At 48.5% G+C, this 21,129-nt stretch overlaps 1 protein-coding gene across 3 annotated transcripts in view; it reads right to left on the reverse strand.

Annotated features, from left to right (window-relative positions):
* NIPA1 (NIPA magnesium transporter 1) overlaps positions 1–21,129 on the reverse strand; it is a 96,198-nt gene that overhangs the window by 14,496 nt on the left and 60,573 nt on the right. For 2 of the 3 annotated variants that reach the window (XM_077938888.1, XM_077938887.1), the window contains exons 2-4: positions 19,026–19,409; positions 7,503–7,550; positions 6,068–6,158 (exon numbers count right to left, since the gene is read on the reverse strand). In XM_077938888.1, coding sequence (XP_077795014.1) covers positions 6,068–6,158; position 7,503 — 92 coding nt within the window. In that variant the 5' untranslated portion in view covers positions 7,504–7,550; positions 19,026–19,409. Of the gene's footprint in view, positions 1–6,067; positions 6,159–7,502; positions 7,551–19,025; positions 19,410–20,787; positions 21,001–21,129 lie in introns of those variants that run through there. The other variant, XM_001106326.5, reaches the window with a different exon arrangement.

A 21,129-nucleotide genomic window follows, 5' to 3' on the forward strand; every position in this document is an offset into this window, starting at 1 on the left:
CCTGAAGTCAGGAGTTCAAGACTAGCCTGGCCAACATGGCAAAACCCCATCTCTACTAAAAATACATAAATTAGCTGTGCATGGTGGCCGGCACCTGTAATCCAAGCTCCTTGGGAGGCTGAGGCAGGAGAATCACTTGAACCCAGGAGGCAGAGGTTGCAGTGAGCCGACAGCACACCACTGCACTCCACCCTAGGCGGCAGACTGAGATCCCATCTAAAAAAAAAAAAAAGAAAAGAAAAAAAGCCCGGGCACGGTGGCTCACACCTGTAATCCCAGCACTTTGGGAGGCCGAGGCGGACGTATCATGAGGTCAGGAGATTGAGACCATCCTGGCTAACATGGTGAAACCCCATCTCTACTAAAAATACAAAAATCAGCTGGGCATGGTGGCACTCACCTGTAGTCTCAGCTACTTGGGAGGCTGAGGAAGGAGAATCACTTGAACTCGGGAGACGGAGGTTGCAGTGAGCTGAGATCATGCAGCTGAACTCCAGCCTAGCAACACAGCAAGACTCTGACTCAAAAAAAAAAAAAATCAGGTCTTCTGCCAATAAAGGCAATTAACTTCTTCCTTTTCTTTCCAATATGAATGCCTTTTAATTCGTTTGCTTGCCTAATTGCTTTCGCTATAACATCTAGCACAATCATGAATAGATGAGGTGAAAGTAGACAGCTTGTTTCTTCCTGATCTTTTTTTTTTTTTTTTTTTTGAGACGGAGTCTTGCTCTGTCACCCAGGCTGGAGTGCAGTGGCTGGATCTCAGCTCACTGCAAGCTCCGCCTCCCGGGTTTACGCCATTCTCCTGCCTCAGCCTCCCGAGTAGCTGGGACTACAGGCGCCCGCCACCTCGCCCGGCTAGTTTTTTGTATTTTTTAGTAGAGACGGGGTTTCACCGTGTTAGCCGGGATCGTCTCTCGATCTCCTGACCTCGTGATCCGCCCATCTCGGCCTCCCAAAGTGCTGGGATTACAGGCTTGAGCCACCGCGCCCGGCCTTCTTCCTGATCTTAAGGGGAAAACATCAACTCTCGTACCATTAAGTATGATGTTAGCTGGGGTACTTTCACAGAGGCCCTTTGTCAGTTTAGGAAGTTATTTTCTATTCCTAGCATACTGAGAGTTTGCATCATAAAAGAGTATTGAATTTTACTACATAATCTTTGTGTGTCTTTTGAGATGGTCACATGGTGATTATTCTGTTGCTGTGGTATATTACACTAATTTATTTTCAATGCTAAATCTACTTTGCATTCCTGGGATAAATCCCACTTGTATAATCCTTTTTATATATTGTTGGATCCAATTGGTTAGTATTTTGTTCAAAATTGCTCCATCTATATTCATAAGAGAATTGGTTCATAGTTTTTTTTTTTTTCAATGAGCTTTATTTTTTCTCTATCTTTTTTTTGGGGGGAGGGGACAGAGTTTTGCTCTGTCACCCAGGCTGGAGGAGTGGTTTGATCTCAACTCACTGCAACCTCCACCTCTCAGCTTCAAGCAATTCTGGTGCCTCAGCCACCCAAGTAGCTGGGATTACAGGTGTGTGTCACCACACCTGGCTAATTTTTGTATTTTTAGTAGAGACACGGTTTTGCCATGTTGGCCAGGCTGGTCTCCCTGGGTTCAAGTGATCCACCTGCCTTGGCCTCTCAAAGTGCTGGGATTACAGGCACGAATCACACCACGCATGGCCTGGATCTTGTACTAGAAGAAAAATAATGGTATAAAAGATAATGATATAAAATAACGGCATAACAGGTCAATTGTCAAAACTGGAATATGGAGGCTGATTTGATGCATGTATCATAACAAGGTTGAATTTGTCGAAACTGATCATTGTACTGTGGTTATTAGGAGAGTATCTGAATATCTCTAGTCTCAGAAAATACTAATTGATGTGTTTAGGGGTAAAGAATCATAACTTATGCTAAAATGGATTTTTTAAAAAAAACAGGAAAAAACAGTCACATCACATTCATATAGAATAGTGGTTCTCAACCAGGGCCCCCCGGGGTCATCAGCCAATGTCTGGAGACATCTGGGGAGGTTGAGTGCTACTGGCATCTGGGAGATGAAGGCCAGGATGCTGCTAAACACCATACAATGCACAGAACGCCTCCCTCAATAGAGTTACCTGGCTTCAAGCATCCACAGTGGTGAGACTGAGACACTCAGATACAGAGAAAGTGTATGATGAGGCAAGTGGGTCAGATGTTTAGCAGCAGGTGTGTCTGGTAAGGGGAGATGGGCATTGCTTTGGTTATTCTTTTTTTTTTTTTTTTTTTGAGATGGAGTCTCGCTCTGTCGCCCAGGCTGGAGTGCAGTGGTCTCCGCTTACTGCAAGCTCCGCCGCCTCCCAGATTAACGCCATTCTCCTGCCTCAGCCTCCACGCCCGGCTAATTTTTTTTTTGTATTTTCAGTAGAGACGAGGTTTCACCGTGTTTGCCAGGATGGTCTCGATCTCCTGACCTCGTGATCTGCCCGCCTCGGCCTCCCAAAGAGTTGGGATTACAGACGTGAGCCACCGCGCCCGGCCGCTTTGGTTATTCTTAATCCTGTGTCCTTTCTGTAATTTGAAAATATTTCCCAAAAGTTTTTTAAACCTCTTTTTAGACACAGCATGTGCAGACGATTACTTTATCATACATTACACTATTACAGAAATAAGTGAACCTATTTGGGAGCTCTCTATTCTATTCACTGCTACACAGACTTATTTTTCCAGTGCCACATTCTTTTCATTTCTGTTTCTACGTAATTCCAGCAACCCCATCCCACTATCAAGAACAGAACTGCTTTTAAAATATACATATATACATACATATCGGCCAGGCGCAGTGGCTCAGGCCTGTAATCCCAGCACTCTGGGAGGATGGCGGGCAGATCACAAAGTCAGGAGATCAAGACCATCCCGGCTAACACGGTGAAACCCCATCTCTACTAAAAATACAAAAAATTAGCCGGGCGTGGCGGAGGGCGCCTGTAGTCCCAGCTACTCAGGAGGCTGAGGCAGGAGAATGGTGTGAATCCAGGAGGCAGAACTGGCAGTGAGCCGAGATCGCACCACTGCACTCCAGCCCGGGCGCAGCCTGGGCGACAGAGCGAGACTGTCTCAAAAAAACACCAAAAAACAAAACAAAACAAAACATATATACATACATATATGCACACTTTGATAATCATCTTAGATTTTTTTCCAAATTAATTTTAGTTTTATTCTGTTTAAAAGAAAAGGTCTTCCTGGGACTCCGAGTTGAAGACAGGCTTTTTATCCAGAATCCCATCTGACATGGGAGTAACACCTCCTGCAGACGTGGAGCAGCGAACGTTTCTGGCAAAGTGACTTAATCATCAATGTGCACGAGAACAGTTCTAAGGAAATTTTTTTTTTTTTTTTTTTTTTTGAGACGGAGTCTCGCTGTCACCCAGGCTGGAGTGCAGTGGCCGGATCTCAGCTCACTGCAAGCTCCGCCTCCCGGGTTCACGCCATTCTCCTGCCTCAGCCTCCCGAGTAGCTGGGACCGCAGGCGCCCGCCACCTCGCCCGGCTAAGTTTTTGTATTTTTAGTAGAGACGGGGTTTCACTGTGTTACCCAGGATGGTCTCGATCTCCTGACCTCGTGATCCGCCCGTCTCGGCCTCCCAAAGTGCTGGGATTACAGGCTTGAGCCACCGCGCCCGGCAGTTCTAAGGAAATTAACTGAGCAAAGCATTTTAGTATATGTGCATTCAATGTGCCACGTGCCCAGATCACCAGGTCAGGTTGTTTATCTGCCTGATTATCTTTCGGGGGACGGGTGGCCGAAGCTGAGGAGTGATTCCCAAAGTGAGAACACTCTTGCCCTCGCAGCGCCTCAGAGCCGTCCAAAACGCAAAGTGACGCCAAGCCACACGATAGCGGTGTACGTATTCTCGAGAAAAATGTGCCCCCCACACACTCTCCAAGCGTCACATGTGAAAAACGTGGTATTTAGGTCACAGAACCCCAATGCCTAAGGGACTCTAAGGTGTAAACTTCAATACATCCATCATGGACACACTTCTCTGCAAGGAATTGGGCGTCTGTCCGGAATACAGCAGGAAACCAACGTATCCATGAGTTAGAAACTTGGATTTTATTTCTCTTCTACCCTATTTCTATTTATAATGATTTCTTCAAAGACAAATCAGAATATAAACATGTTCACACAAGGATATATGTTATTTAATAAGTATCTCATAAATCATTTTCACAGTAAGTAGAGACTCTAGTTGCAATGTTTAATAGCTTGCAGCCCTCAAGTTCCCATTCCCTGCCCTTTCCCCTTTGCCCCACATTCGGGCAACCTGATAAGAAGCCTACTCACGTGTATCAATTAAAAGGATGATTTAAAATGGAGAAATAAAATGTTTAAAATTTAATAATAAGAAAATTAAATTAAAATTTTAAAACAGAGCCTGCACACACCCTGGGTCCCTAGAGTCCTCAGACCCGAGTCCTCGGTCACTTGGCATGGGCAAAAACTACAATCCATGCCAGCCCGGCCTAAGCATGCAAACCACCCCCAGTCCAGTCCACCCCACCCCCTAACAATAAAAACCCAAAGGTGGCCAGGCGCGGTGGCTCAAGCCTGTAATCCCAGCACTTTGGGAGGCCGAGACGGGTGGATCACGAGGTCAGGAGATCGAGACCATCCTGGCTAACACGGTGAAACCCCGTCTCTACTAAAAATACAAAAAACTAGCCAGGCGAGGTGGCAGCACCTGTAGTCTCAGCTACTCAGGAGGCTGAGGCAGGAGAATGGCGTAAACCTGGGAGGCGGAGCATGCAGTGAGCTGAGGTCGCGACACTGCACTCAAGCCTGGGCGACAGAGCGAGACTCCGCCTCAAAAAACAAAACAAAACAAAACAAAAAACCCCAAAGGTCCCCCTCCCTCTTATCTCACTGAGAACCAAACCCGGGCCCTTCTCCTAAGAAAATCCATGTGCTAGGCCGGGCGCGGTGGCTCAAGCCTGTAATCCCAGCACTTTGGGAGGCCAAGGTGGGCGGATCACAAGGTCAGGAGATCGAGACCATCCTGGCTAACACCATGAAACCCCGTCTCTACTAAAAAAATACAAAAAACTAGCCGGGCGTGGTGGCGGGCGCCTGTAGTCCCAGCTACTCGGGAGGCTGAGGCAGGAGAATGGCGTGAACCCGGTGGGCGGAGCTTGCAGTGAGCCGAGATCGCGCCACTGCACTCCAGCCTGGGGCACAGAGCAAGACTCCGTCTCAAAAAAAGAAAATCCATGTGCTGCTGACTGTGTCAGTCATAAACCCTATTCCACATCCACCGGGGCCGTGTGTTATTCATCCCAACCTCTGTACCTGGGCTGAGGTGGGGACTGGCCGGCATCCAGCAAGGAATGCTAAGCACCCCAATAAAACACCAAGTGACTCATTTTGCTTAACGAGTTCTCAGAATAACGTGCCAAGGTGTCAGAAGACTCTCTAGTCTCTAAGATGTACTCCAGGACAGCGGCCAGAAGCATGCGAGCAGCAGATTCACTGAGATGCATGAATGAGTTAGAATTTCAAATATACTAAATGTCTAAGAAAAGAGTTAATACCCAGAACTATATTTGAAGGGATAAAATTAAACAATACAGAGTAGAATACCGAAGATCTATCTTCTCTCTTTTTTTTCAGGCAGAGTCTCGCTCTGTCTCCCAGGCTTGAGTGCTAAGGTGCCATCTCAACTCACTGCAACCTCTGCCCCCCAGGTTCAAGCAATTCTTGTGCCTCACCCTCCCGAGTAGCTGGGACTACAGGTGGTCGCCACCACGCCCGGCTAATTTTTTGTATTTTTAGTAGAGACAGGGTTTCGCCATGTTGGCCAGGTTGGTCTCAAACTCCTGACCTCAAGTAATTGACCCTCCTTGGCCTCCCAAAGTGCTGGGATTACAGGCGTGAGCCACTCTGCCTGGCCTGAAGATCTACCTGTTGTTACAACTTTGCTCTCATTACTTTAACAGAAACATTTAAAATGAAAAGTTGTTATATCTACACTACACATTAAACATCAAACAAAATCTTGGCTCTCACCCGAACGGCACTCCGAGGGCGCCCAGGGGAGTCACCAGGACCGTGGGGACTGCCGTGTAAGCCAGGAAGTTTCCAATCTGGCCAACAGCCACTGTCAAGAAAATCACAAGGATACCGCTTGCAATTACAGAGCTCTCGTTTAGCACTGATCAGAGTTGAATTTTGCAAGGCTCTGCTCCAAAAGGGCTACTTCACTCCCATTACTTGTGAAGAATCACATCTGGGGTGTCACCTGCACATTTAAGGGGTCATGGGTCAGAGGTCAGGCCCCACACCTTCACTGGTCCCATCAGTCGGGTGAGTAGGTTCAGCTCTCCATGGAAAATGCCGAATCTAACCAGCAGTGACTGAAATGGGCGTGGCACTGGGCATATCTCCACTCTCCTAACACATCCTTGTTTTCACACAAATCAGGCAGAACTTCCTGTGCACCCTCTAGTGGTCTGGGATCTACTCCGGCATAGGCAGCTGGCCACGGTGACAGGCCACTGGCATAGCAAGAGGATACAGCACTGCCACACAAGACTGCAGCAGGACATCACCCGGACAGAGCTGAGAGGAGCTCTTCAAGGAACAGAATTGGTATTGCCACGTAATGTCGTATTAAAAGACAAATGTGACAAAGTATATGATGTTTCTTTTTTTTCTTTTGAGACAGAGTCTTGCTCTGTCACCCAGGCTGGAGTGCACTGGCGTGATCTTGGCTCACTGCAGCCTCCACCTCCCAGGCTCAAGCAATCCTCCCACCTCAGCCTCCAAATAGCTGTGAAACAGGCACATATCACCATGCCCAGCTAATTTTTGTTTTTGTACAGACAGGGTTTTGCCATGTTTCCCAGGCTGGTCTTGAATCCTAGGCTCAAACAATCCACCTGTCTCAGCCTCCCAAAGTGCTGGGATTACAGGTGTGAGCCACCATGCCTGGCCAAACACAATGTTTCTGAATTTCAGAGACAATTGTCCTTTATAATACCTTTAGAGTTCTGAACTCATTTAATAATATTATTTATCTTTACATTATAGCACATGACCTGATCTTTGAGTCATGAAACTCTGTTAAACCAACTGTGCTGGGAAAAACAAGGCGGCCTAACATGGAATTTCACCAAATGCCAACAGCCCAACTACACGAGTGAGCAGGACCTGTTTTAATTTCTTCGGGCTCAGGACAGATCAGCCTGGACTGAATTCACGGCTAATCGTGGGCAGTAGGGGCCTCCACCAGCTCCTAAGTTGTCCTTCTGCACTCTCATCCTGGGAGGAAGGGGAGCAGGGACATCTGAACTGAAAGGCAGGCTTAGGGTCCGGGGAGAGGCCACGTGACACCCTCTTCCAAAGAACAGAGCCACCCTAGCCCAGCCGCTGCAGCTCTGCCCAGACCAGTGATGGAGTCTAAGAAAGGAAAAGACCAGACTTCGCCACACAGGCTACTTACTTGCGATTGTGCCAGCCCACCACACAATGTCTGTTAAATAGGAAGTACCTATAAAAGAAGGAGATAAAAAATGTCAGGAAAGTGGGTTTACAAGCTACGTATGTCAGGAAGAGGTTTACAAGCAAGAAACCTTTTTTTTTTTTTTTTTTTTAGACGAGTCTCGCTCTGTCGCCCAGGCTGGAGTGCAGTGGCCGGATCTCAGCTCACTGCAAGCTCCGCCTCCCGGGTTCACGCCATTCTCCTGCCTCAGCCTCCCAAGTAGCCAGGACTACAGGCGCCGCCACCTCGCCCGGCTACTTTTTTGTATTTTTAGTAGAGACGGGGTTTCATCGTGTTAGCCAGGATGGTCTCGATCTCCTGACCTTGTGATCCACCCGTCTCGGCCTCCCAAAGTGCTGGGATTACAGGCTTGAGCCACCGCGCCCGGCCACGAGAAACTTTTGACATGAAAACTAAAACAGAAAAGAATGGGCCGGGCGCGGTGGCTCACGCCTCTATTCCCAGCACTTTGGGAGGCCGAGACGGGTGGATCACGAGGTCAGGAGATCAAGACCATCCTGGCTAACACGGCAAAACCCCGTCTCTACTAAAAATACAAAAAGTTAGCTGGGTGCAGTGGTGCATGCCTGTAGTCCCAGCTACTCGGGAGGCTGAGGCAGGAAAATGGCAGGAACCCGGGAGGCGGAGCTTGCAGGGAGCCGAGATGGTGCCACTCACTCCAGCCTGGGAGACAGAGCGAGACTCCCTCTCAAAAAAAAAAAAAAAAAAGAAGAGAAAAGAAAAGAATGAGTGTCATACTGTTTATTCACCCTAAAGAGAATCTTTGATTTATAAATAGCAGCATTAGAGACCACTGAAAGTGGCAAAGTCAAGGTATTTTTTGCAACCAACACAAGCTGACCCAAATAAGGAAATGAAATCTTTATACATCAGTTTTCTTTCACCCAACAAGCTACCACAAAGACAGATATTCCTTCGATGGAGTTTTATTTTTATCTCAAAAGGGTTTGAGTCTTTACAGTCCAACTCTCTCATGCATTTACTGTAGCCCATTTACATAAGAATTTTATTGCCGGGCGCGGTGGCTCAAGCCTGTAATCCCAGCACTTTGGGAGGCCGAGACGGGCGGATCACGAGGTCAGGAGTTCGAGACCATCCTGGCTAACACGGTGAAACCCCGTCTCTACTAAAAAATACAAAAAACTAGCCGGGCGAGGTGGTGGGCGCCTGTAGTCCCGGCTACTCGGGAGGCTGAGGCAGGAGAATGGCGTAAACCCGGGAGGCGGAGCTTGCAGTGAGCTGAGATCCGGCCACTGCACTCCAGCCTGGGCGACACAGCGAGACTCCGTCTCAAAAAAAAAAAAAAAAAAAAAAAAAAAAGAATTTTATTATCATAGGGTTTAATGACTTCCTGCTTAAACAAGTTACTCAATTTTCATTATGTATAACTCTTCTGATATGACTCTTCTTTCAGCCATGCAGGTACCACATCCTTACACTCACCTGATGCTCTGACATTTGACCTGAGACTTGCCCAGCATCCTCTCAGGTTACCCCAACCATCCCACGCAGGGGAGGCGGAGACCCAGCACCTTCCTCCCTCCCCCTGCCTCTCAACAGGCGTCTATGGTGAGAGGTCTCCCAACCTTTGAGACACATTTGTCCTTCATATACGGCAAAATGCTAAGCACTTTTTTTTTTTTGAGATGGAGCCTCATTCTGTCACCCAGGCTGGAGTGCACTGGTGCGATGTTGACTCACTGAAACCTCCGCTTCCCGGGCTCAAACAATTCTCCTGTCTCAGTCCCCCGAGTAGCTGGGACTACAGAAGCATGCCACCACGCCTGGCTAATTTTTGTATTTTTAGTAGAGACAGAGTTTCACCAAATTGGTCAGGCTGGTCTCGAACTCCTGACCTCAGGCGATCCAACTGCCTCAGCCTCCCAAAGTGCTGTGATTACAGGCGTGCACCACGTCTGGCCTGCTGAGCATTTTTTGAGGAGATTTTTTGTTAATTGCAGATTACAGTAATGAATTCTTTTTTCTTTTTCCTTTTCTTTGAGATGGAGTCTCACTCTGTCGCCCAGGCTGGAGTGCAGTAGCACGATCTCGGCTCACTACAACCTCTGCCTCCTAGGTTCAGGCGATTCTCATGCTTCAGCCTCCCAAGTAGCTGGGATTACATGTGTGGGCCACCACGTGCGGCTAATTTTTGTATTTTTAGTAGAGATGGGATTTTGCTATATTGGCCAGGCTGATCTTCAATTCCTGGCCTCAAGTGATCTGCCCACCTCGGCCTCCCAAAGTGCTGTGATTACAGGTGTGAATCACCGAGCCCAGTCGCAGTAACTAATTCTAATTGTTTTTATTCTCAGTAGTAAAACCACAATTTAGTATAAACATACAGCCTGCTAGCCTGCTTAATGGAGCAGCAGAGCTACAGGCATTACAAAAAGTACTTTCAATGGGGCTGAGCCCGGGGGCTGACACCTGTAATCCCAGTATTTTGGGAGGCTGAGGCAGGACCATCACTTGAGCCTAGGAGTTCAAGGTCAGCCTTGGCAACACAGCAAGACTCTATCTCCACGAAAAAATTTAAAAATTAGCTGAGTGTGGTAGTGCATGCCTGTGGTCCCAGCTACTTAGCAGGCTGAGACAGGAGAATCGCTTGCGCCCAGGAGGATGAGGCTGCAGTGAGCCATGATCACGCCACTTCATTCCAGCCTGGGTGACAGAGTGAGACCCTGTCTCAAAAAACAAAAAAAGAATATTGCAATTTGATCACATCACAGTAAAAACTGATTTAGGCAGAATCATCAATGGATACTAAAACAAGTTAATGAAAATTCATTGAGTCACCTCCATAGGTTTTTCTTATTAATTACAAACAGAAAAAGTTATTTTTACAGAAAAGCCTGGTGGACACTGGCTAAGCCAAGTGGTCAAAGTCACCAGCATCAGCTGTGCCGCCTGCCTGCTGCAGCTGTCTCCCAGCCGAGCCATGCTCTGCCTCTGCGGCCAGGCTCCACTGGAGAGGAGAGCCTGGCACCACGGGGGCTCCTGTCCTGTGTCCCTCAGTGTATCTCATACAAACAGGACCCAGGGTGTCCTATGAAGCAGAAAGTTTAGCGTAGCTTAAGAATGTCCCATGGTGGGCACTGCAGGAGAGTCAGCTATTAATACAGAATCAATGTTAGATTTCTAAATGTGCTCATCAAAGTGGCTATCCCAAAATGCATGCCAAATACTTGAGTGAAAGGTCATCAGGTCCAGAATACTGGTGTGAAAACTCTGTGGACCAGTTTCCCAACAAAACCACCATAACTAATAAATAAAGTACTTTAAAAAGTGGGCCGGGCGCGGTGGTTCACGCCTGTAATCCCAGCACTTTGGGAGGCCAAGGTAGGCAGATCACAAAGTCAGGAGATCGAGACTAACCTGGCTAACACAGTGAAATCCCATCTCTACTGAAAAAAAAAATACAAAATTTTAGCTGGGCGTAGTGGTGGGTGCCTGTGGTCCCAGCTACTCCAGAGGCTGAGGGAGGAGAATGCCATGAACCCAGGAGGCGGAGCTTGCAGTGAGCCAATATTGCGCGCTGCACTCCAGCCTGGGCAACAGAGCGAGACTCCATCTCAAAAAAAAAAAGTGAATTTAAACTCTGTGGAAATTATCCTAAGATGGGCATACAGAAAATATCTCCTTTTTCATTCCTAATTTTAGTAATTTGATTCTTCTTTTTTGCTTGGTCTAGTGAAAGGTTTGTCAATTTCATTGTTCTTTTCAAAGAACCAACTTTTGATTTTGTTTTTTTTGGGGTTTTTAGATTTTGTTTTTTTCTTTTTGATACAGGGTCTCACTCTGTTGCCCAGGCTGGGGTGTAGTGGCATGGTCTCTCAGTTCACTGCAACCTCCACCTCCCAGGTTCAAGCAATTCTCCTGCCTCAGCCTCCCAAGTAGCTGGGATTACAGGCATGGGCCACTGCGCCCAGCTGTCCTTTTATTGTAATCAACACGGTTTGGTCAGGAGTTTTTGTGAAGTCATGGGATTCCTGCTACAGCAGCTGGACTGTGTGACCCTCCTGCAGTGAAAGGTGGTCCACGGACGACAGTGACCAGTGCAATGAGGCCCACAGGCTCCCCGCTTTCAGTGCTATGGTTATCCCAACACTGATAATCACATAGTATATGCTTTTGGCAGTTTGTAAAATGTCAAGAGTCACAAAATGGAGAGGAACCTGCGATACCAGGTACACAGGAATGGTAAAGTGAACAAAATGGCTTTTGTTTTTTTCCCAAAGGGTCCGGTTCAGTTCCAAGCATTGCAGGCTCTGTAACTTCTACTCTCCAGCAAGAATTTGGATTTGCACAAATCAAAAGGTGTTTAGGTCACCCTCACCTTTTAAACCAGTATTAGGCAAAATTTTTCTGCATCCACAGACATTAAGCAAGTCAGGTTTTTCTCCATCCAGGTACCTACCCCACACCCCTAGCCACAAACAAAAGTGAAGCTCCTGCACATGGTCTCTGAGAGCCTCAGTCCAGGAGTGTCCCCTCTGTTCCGCCCTGAAGGAAGTGCATGGCCATGTGCCCAGCTTCCTCACTGAGCTGGCTGCTCCATTTTCCCTCCTCCTTCTTCAGCCAGGAACTCCTAGGAGCCTGCATTCCATATTAGCCCTTGGCCCCTGCCATATATAGATATCTGTTAGGATATCTAAAATAACTGGGTTTCTTCACAGTTTCACCCTAAGCATTGCTGCCCCTAAGCACTGCTGTTCTGAAAGCTCACTTTCCAGCACTCTCAGTAGGCATCTATGCCCAAGCTTCTCCTCTTCCCAGCTGATGACCGTCCTCTATTAATCTTCAGGTCCTGTGGCCTCAGCAAGAACAGGGAGCTGCAGCACTGAAGGATGCAGAGGATGCTGTTTGTCTTGCCACACTCATGCCTCCTCCCCCACTCCTAGGTGTGGGCTGCAGAGGGCATGATCACTACATTCCATTGGTTTTCCTCTCATTGGAAACCCTGAGTGCTGACAGTTGCATAGCCGTATACAACAGCTAAACTATAAGACAAAGAAGTGTTTGTGTAAACACTAAAGAGCCTTGTCAGGATGACAGTATCAACTGACAGTGATGCTGTCCAACCAGGGGCATGTGGCTTTAAGACCTTACATTTAGTTATAAATGTGTCAGAAATGTCCTTAAAAGACAGCTTTCCAGCATAAAAACATAGATGAGCATCCGATGTATTTACCTTCTAATTATTCCACAAAAAGAATTGCTTCCACTTATGTGTGCTCCTAACAGCAACAACAGAAGTAGGTGATAAAAGCCAAGCAAGGGCCAGGCGCAGTGGCTCAAGCCTGTAATCCTAGCACTTTGGGAGGCCGAGGCGGGCGGATCACGAGGTCAGGAGATCGAGACCATCCTGGCTAACCTGGTGAAACCCCGTCTCTACTAAAAAATACAAAAAACTAGCCAGGCGAGGTGGCGGGCGCCTGTAGTCCCAGCTACTCGGGAGGCTGAGGCAGGAGAATGGCGTGAACTCGGGAGGCGGAGCTTGCAGTGAGCTGAGATCCGGCCACTGCACTCCAGCCTGGGCGACAGAGCAAGACTCTGTCTCAAAAAAAAAAAAAAAAAAAAAGCCAAGCAAGAGTGGATCAGTAGTTCTTTGTAAATTAATGCCTAGACTTCAAAGATGTATAAAAAAGATGTTACATAGTTTTTATAGAGTTCTCTTTTTTTTCTTTCTTTTTTCTTTTTTTTGAGACGGAGTCTCACTGTCTTGCCCAGGCTGGAGTGCAGTGGCAAGATCTCAACTCATTGCAACCTCCGACTCCCGGGTTCAAGCAGTTCTCCTGCCTCAGCCTCCTGAGTAGCTGGGATTACAGGCTGCACCACCATACCCAGCTAATTTTTGTATTTTTAGTAGGGGTTTTATCATATTGGTCAGGCTGGTCTTGAAGTCCTGACCTCATGATCTGCTCACCTTGGCCTCCCAAAGTGCTGGGATTACAGGCATGAGCCACCGTGCCCGGCCCTACAGAGTTCTCTAAGAAGGACTAAGAATAAATAAATATTATTTCCTGACATCAGCACAACCAGATGAAGGCATTAACTGCAGTGAATGTGAGCACTGCTGTGCACCAGCTTACTCATGGATTTAATATTTGAAGTGTTTTGCCTGTTGGTTATTAGATATGCAGAACTTATTTTTCCTAAGAAATAGTCTGGCAATTATGGAAAAAAACAAAGTTTTATGACATATACTATCTAATTTTAAGATTTAATATAGGCTGGGTGTGGTGGCTCACGCCTGTAATCCCAGCACTTTGGGAGGCTGAGGTGGGAGGATCACGAGGTCAGGAGATCGAGACCATCCTGGCTAACATAGTGAAACCCCGTCTCTACTAAAAATACAAAAAATTAGCCGGGTGTGGTGGCGGGCGCCTGTAGTCCCAGCTACTCGGGAGGCTGAGGCAGGAGAATGGCGTGAACCCAGGAGGCAGAGCTTGCAGTGAGCCGAGATCGTGCCACCACACTCCAGCCTGGGCGACAGAGCGAGACTGCGTCTCAAAAACAAAACAAACAAACAAAAAAAAGATTTACTATAAAACTATATAATCAAGACAGTATGGTACTGGCATAAGGATAGACAAACAATACGGAATAGAGTTCAGAAATCGATCTATACATGTACCGCCAGATCACAGACTGAATGAAGCACCAGTACAATTCAATGGGAAAAGTCTCCTCAACAAATGGTGCTAGACCAACTGGATATTGTAGAGAAAACGCGGAAGTTTAACTCACGCCTCAGACCATCCTGTAGCTCAAGGTAGTTTACAGACCTAATGGTAAACACTAAAGCTGTGAAGCTCGAAGAACACACAAGAGGATGCCACTGTGACCTGAGAAGAGACAAAGATTTCTCAGGCAGAGATCAAAAGCACCAACCACATAGGAAAAAAACAGATAAATTAGACTTCAACAAAATTAAACATTCCTGCTCTTCAAAACCAACTTTGAGACGAGATGCAGTGGCTCACGCCTGTAATCCCATCACTTTGGGAGGCTGGGGCGGGTGAATCACAAGGTCAGGAGTTCAAGACCAGCCTGGCCAAGATGGTGAAACCCTGTCTTCTACTAAAAATACAAAATTACTAAAAATACAAAAATTAGCTGGGCTCGGTAGCAGGCACCTGTAATCCCAGCTACTCAGGAGGCTGAGGCAGGAGAATAGCTTGAAACAGGGGGACGGAGGTTGCAGTGAGCCGAGATTGTGCCACTGCACTCAAGCCTGGGCAACAGAGTGAGACTCCGTCTCAAAAAAAGAAACAGGCAGTTTTAAGAAATGAAAAGGCAAGCCACAAAGAAAATATTTGCAATCCCTATATCTAACAAAAACTTGTATCCAGATTATAGATATATAACATATCTATATGTATTAATGTATATGTATATGTGTGTGTGTATACACACACACACACACACACGCTTACCAGTCAATAATAAGGCAGAACCCAGCAAGGCATGGTAGCTTACGCCTATAATCCCAGCACTTTGGGAGGCCGAGGTGGGTGGGTCTCCCGAGGTCAGGAGTTTGAGACCAGCCTGGCCAACGTGGTGAAACCCCATCTCTACTAAAAATACAAAACTTAGCCAGGCATGGTGGCGGCTGCCTATAATCCCAGCTACTCGAGAGGCTGAAGTAGGAGACTTGCTTGAACCCGGTAGGCAGAGGTTACAGTGAGCCAAGGTGGCGCCACCGAACTCCAGCACAGATGACAGAACAAGACTCCGTCACCACCCACTCCCCAAAAGAAGTTCACCAACAGGAGAAGAGATACACAAACTGGTGTACTCAAACAACACAACACTCCTCAGCAATAAGAAGAACGTATGACTGATACCCACATCATGATGAATCTTGAAACTATGCCCAGCAAAAAAAGCGGACGTAAGAGAATACATACTATATGATTCCATGTATATGAAACATGGGAACAGGCAAAATTAATTCAACCTAAGCAGATGGGTACCAGAGGAGTAGGCACCTTGGTATGGGGGATGGGGCACCAAGGAACTTTTTAGGGTGGCAGCAACGATCCATTTCTTCACTGGGCTGTTGGTTACACAGGCATATTCACTCGTCAAAACTCATCAGACTGTACCTTTATTATCTATGCAGCTTGCTCTATTGTAATTATACCCCAATACTTAAAAAAGAAATGGTTGATAAATAACAGTTAAATTTCTTGGTGGTGAGGATTTCACAGGTAGCACACTTATCCCTGCACTCATGGAGGTGTGTACATTAAACAAGCACAGCTTTTTATATGTTAATCATACCCCAATAAAGTGGTTTAATTTTTTTTTTTTTTGATGGACTCTTGCTCTGTTACCCAAGCTGGAGTGCAGTGGCACGATCTTGGCTCACCACAACCTCCGCCTCCCGGGTTCAAGTGATTCTCCTGCCTCAGCCTACCAAGTAGCTGTGATTACAGGCGTGCACCACCACGCTTGGCTATTTTTGTATTTTTAGTAGAGACGGGATTTCACCATGCTGGTCAGGCTGGTTTTGAACTCCTGACCTCATGATCTGCCTGCCTTGGCCTCCCAAAGTGCTGGGATTACAGGCATGAGCCACCGTGCCCGGCCCTTAATTTTTTTAATTTAAAAAGTTCAATTTCTGGGTTAGCCCACACAATGCTGACCCTGATACAACTAACCACTGTAATAAAGCTTCTTGCAGTTTCTATGGGAGATGTCATTCCCAGTTTCAAATGGAAATTAAGAGTACAGCACATATTAACACATGCTTCTTCCTCTCCATCCTCCCTCCAGGGAAGCTCAGTGCAGTATCTGTATTCTATTTATCTGTTCCATCTATCAAATATTTACTGAGAATCATCATTGTACACAGTCCTCAGTGAATATAAAGACATAAAAAGTCACAGCCGGGCACGGTGGCTCACGCCTGTAATCCCAGTACTTTGGGAGGCCGAGGTGGGTGGATCACAAGGTCAAGAGTTCGAGACCAGCCTGGCCAATACGGTGAAACTCCGTCTCTACTAAAAATACAAAAATTAGCCGGGCATGGTGGCAGGCGCCTGTAGTCCCAGCTACTTGGGAGGCTGAGGCAAGAGAATTGCTTGAACCCAGGAGGTGGAGGCTGCAGTGAGCTGAGATCATGCCATTTCATTCCAGCCTGGATGACAGAGCAAGACTCTCTCAAAAAAAAAAAAAAAAAGGTCACTAGACGTGGTATCTGCCCCTACAGAGCACCCCCTCTTCCTCTCTGCCTTAACTAGAGGCAATTTCTCATCCTTTCCCCCACCACAGGGACCAACACTGCCCCCACGCCCCTGAGGGCCCAGAAGCCAAGCTAGCAGACTCCTTGATACATGACAGGTAGATGTCAGGTATGACACCTGTACTACTGTGCTCTGCTGATGTGAACAGAAAAATCTAGGATAATGAGCTGTCAGTCATGTGGACTGGTAAGGAACTGGAAATGCCCATGCCATGTAAAAGTGGAACGAAAACATTCATGTAGCCCTGAATATGTTTGCAGAGAACATCTAACGGGGAGGACAAGCTCACAATAGAGTGAACACAACCACAGGACATAAACTGGCACACCTGGGGTGGGCTCAGGGCATGCTGCCTTTTATTCTTTTTCGAGCTAGAGTTTCACTCGTCACCCAAGCTGGAGTGCAGTGGCGTGATCTCGGCTCCCTGCAACCTCTGCCTCCCAGGTTCAAGTGATTCTCCTGCTTCAGCCTCCCAAATAGCTGGGATTACAAGCATGCGACATCACACCTGGCTAATTTTGTATTTTTAGTAGAGACAGGGTTTCACCATGTTGGTCAGGCTGGTCTCCAACTCCTGACCTCAGGTGATCCACCCACCTCAGCCTCCCAAAGTACTGGGATTATAGGCGTGAGCCGCCGCACCCAGCCAGCTGCCTCATTTTGAAAATTACATGATTAAGAGCTGTACCACCCAACGTGTAGGTCTTAACTGCATCCTGATTCTAAAAGATGAACTGGGCAAAACTTCTAAGAGAATCACAGAAATTTAAACACTCACCAGACATGTGAGAACATTAAAAAATTACTCTTAATTTTTTGGTGCAATAAAGGTGTTGTGTTTAACAAAGAAATAGTCATTGAAATATGCAGATGAAATGGTAATTTGCTTGGGATCTATTTCAAAACAAATCCTACAGTGGTGTGGGTGGGGTTGGCACTGGGGTATAGATAAAGCAAAATTGGCCAGGAATGATGATTTGTTGTTGTTGTTGGCATTGAGGAGATTCAGGGGGACCATGTGCAGGTTTGTTCTTTGGGTATATTGTGCAATGCTGGGGTGTGGGCTTCTAGTGAACTCATCACCCAAATAGTGGACACAGTACCCAACAGGTAATTCTTCAACCCTCACCCCAGTCTTCTACCCTCCCCGTCTAGTAGTCCCCAGTGTCTATTACATCATCTTTTTTTTTTTTTTTTTGAGACAGTCTCACTCTGTCTCCCAGCAGGCTCCCTGCAGCCTCAACCTCCTGGGTTCAAACCATCCTCCTATCTCAGCCTCCCCAGCAGCTGAGACTACAGGTGCACCACCACACTAGGCTAATTTTTTTTTTTTTTTTTTTTTGGGATGGAGTCTCACTCTGCAGCCCAGGCTGGAGCGCAGTGGCATGCTCTCAGCTCACTGCAAGCTCCGCCTCCTGGGTTCACGCCATTCTCCTGCCTCAGCCTCCCGTGTAGCTGGGACTACAGGTGTCTGCCACGACGCCCGGCTAATTTTTTGTATTTTAGCAGAGACGGGGTTTCACCATGTTAGCCAGGATGGTCTCGATCTCCTGTACTCGTGATAATCCGCCCACCTCGGCCTCCCAAAATGCTGGGATTACAGGCGTGAGCCATTTTTAAGATTTTTAGGATACAGATTTCTTAGAACATCTGATAGGTGGTATTATCATTCTCAATACCTTACCAGTGTTAATACATGTTTTGTGCTTTGGATTTTTCTTTTTTTCTTTTTTTTTTTTTTGAGACGGAGTCTCGCTCTGTTGCCCAGGCTGGAGTGCAGTGGGGCGATCTCGGCTCACTGCAAGCTCCGCCTCCCGGGTTCACACCATTCTCCTGCCTCAGCCTCCCGAGTAGCTGGGACTACAGGCGCCCGCCAGCTCGCCCGGCTAGTTTTTTGTATTTTTAGTAGAGACGGGGTTTCACTGTGGTCTCGATCTCCTGACCTTGTGATCCGCCCGCCTCGGCCTCCCAAAGTGCTGGGATTACAGGCGTGAGCCACCGCGCCCGGCATGCTTTGGATTTTTCATTAAGAATCACTGCTCCCAGTCTATCACGTCTTTTTTAAAAGGCTGATCTGTTGTTTATTTTCCTATTCACCAATTCCTTTGAGCCACATGGGCTGGGTTGAAACAACACAGTTTTACTCAATTTTTTGGAAAACTAAAGCCTGTATTCAGCTTTCCTTCGTTTTTCTATAATGTCTTACATTTGGTGTTCACGTGTTCTTAGGCTTCTCCTGGTTGTGATGCACTTTCAGATTCCATGACCTTCACAGAGGACTAGTCAGGTGTACTGCAAAATGTTCTTTTTTTTTCTGAGATGGAGTCTTGCTCTGTCGCCCATGCTGAGTGCAGTTGTGCGATCTCGGCTCACTGTAACCTCTGTCTCCTGGGTTCAAACGATTCTCCTGCCTCAGCGTCTCGAGAAGCTGGTACTACAGGTGCGTGCCACCACACCGAGCTAATTTTTTGTATTTTTAGTAGAGACAGGGTTTCACAGTGTTAGTCAGGATGGTCTCCATCTCCTGACCTTGTGATCCACCGGCCTCGGCCTCGGCCTCGGAAAGCGCTGGGATTACAGGCGTGAGCCACTGCGCCCGGCCGCAAGATGTTGTTCTGCTCCGGTTTGTGTGGTGTTTTCCTCATGCTCACGCTACGGCCGTGGATTGGGATGGTGAGGTGCTTTCTCAGGCCACTCTATTAATAAGGTCTCGCGTGTTGACCATCTCACCCAGTTCTGGGGCACAGACAGGTACTCCCTGAAGTGTGGCTCCGGTGTGTGTGCAAGTGTGTGCCTTAGAGAGAGACACATCTGCATCCCTGGGAAATCACACTTGATTTTATTTAATTCTATTTAATTAAATTTTATGGGAAGACCGCTACGCTTTCACTTCAAAGCTGAATTCCTTACACTATCCATGATTTTATATTTTCATTTGAGACTGTCAGGCCCTTTATCTCTTCTCTGAAGCCACGACTGGCTCGCTCAGAGAAAGTTTCACCTGCATTCCGGAATGTAAACTATTAAACGAGTTTACTTTCTCTCACAACCCATGACTCGGCGGCCACATCCTTCCCAGGGAGCTCTTAATATTCTTCTGAGAATACGCCAAGAACCACAAGACTTTCTCAGTCCCTCTGGAAGCAATGGAAACGGGCGGTTTCACAGCCTGCCACATCCTGCACTGGCAACACCGTCCCCTCCGGGGCCTCCCAGCACAAAGGATACCGGCAGAGAGCTCGGCCCTGCATTGCACGACGGAGTGCGAGGCTGCAGGGCATCCACCTGGGAGATGGCTGTGGCCCGGCAGGGGCTTGGTTTTGGATCTGCCGCGTGTGTTCTCCATACTGAAGATCACTTACATTCATTTGGTGCAGGTCTAAGCCGCAACGAGCTCCGTCAAGCACCCCAGGAACGCACAGCTCTGAGAGCCCGCCCGGGTCTTCCTTCTGCACCCGCAAGGCCCCTGCGGGGGACTGGAAATCCCAGGTCTCGCTCCCCCAGCGCACCCTCGGAGCCGGGCGCACGTCGGCTGAAGCGGCGCTTCCAGGCGGGCGCCGGGCTCCAGCGCCCCAGGACCGCGTCCGCAGGAGGCTCCCGGCCGCAGGTTGCGGGCAAGGCGAGGGCTGCGGGGCGGCGCGGGGAGGGCCTGGACCGAGAGAAAGTCAGCCGGGGAAGCGCGCACACCGAAGCAGGCCCCTGCAGCCGCCGGGAACGGAAAAAAGCCGTGGCGGCGGCAAAGCGCCGGGCGCACCTGTGATTCCTGGGCCGCTCCGGGAACCCGAGCGCCAGAACGCGGCGCAGCGGGGCCCGCCCCGGGGAGCACCCGCTCGAGCAGCGCTCCCGGCCCGGGCCGCGTCCCCTACCCTGACCCGGACGCCCCCACCTGCGACCGCCATCTCCGCCCGCGGCGCCGCCCGCCTCCCCCACCCGCCCGCCCGCCGCCCGCCGCCCGCCGCCCGCCCTACCTCGCCGCTTGGCACGCACGATGCCCTTCTTCTGTAGCACGAACGTGGACCCGTTCACCAGGCTCGACACAACGGCCACGCCCAGGCCGAGCGACACGGCGGCGGGGCTCGGGCTACGCGCCCCCTCCCCGGCCGCCGCCGCCGCCGCCGCTGCCGCAGCTGCAGTCCCCATTCCGCCCGCGCCCGCCCTCCGAGCCTGCGCCTGCGCGCCGCGCCCGTGGGGCGGGACGGGGGTGAGCGGGAGGCGCGGGCCGGGGAGGCGAGGGGAGGGGGAGGAGCGGGAAGAGGGGCGGGGGCGGGACGGGGATGCCAGGGACTGGCGTCTAGGGCTGCGGGGACGGC

This window comes from Macaca mulatta, chromosome 7 (assembly GCF_049350105.2).
Source record: "Macaca mulatta isolate MMU2019108-1 chromosome 7, T2T-MMU8v2.0, whole genome shotgun sequence".
In the NCBI taxonomy this organism is placed as follows: domain Eukaryota; kingdom Metazoa; phylum Chordata; class Mammalia; order Primates; family Cercopithecidae; genus Macaca; species Macaca mulatta.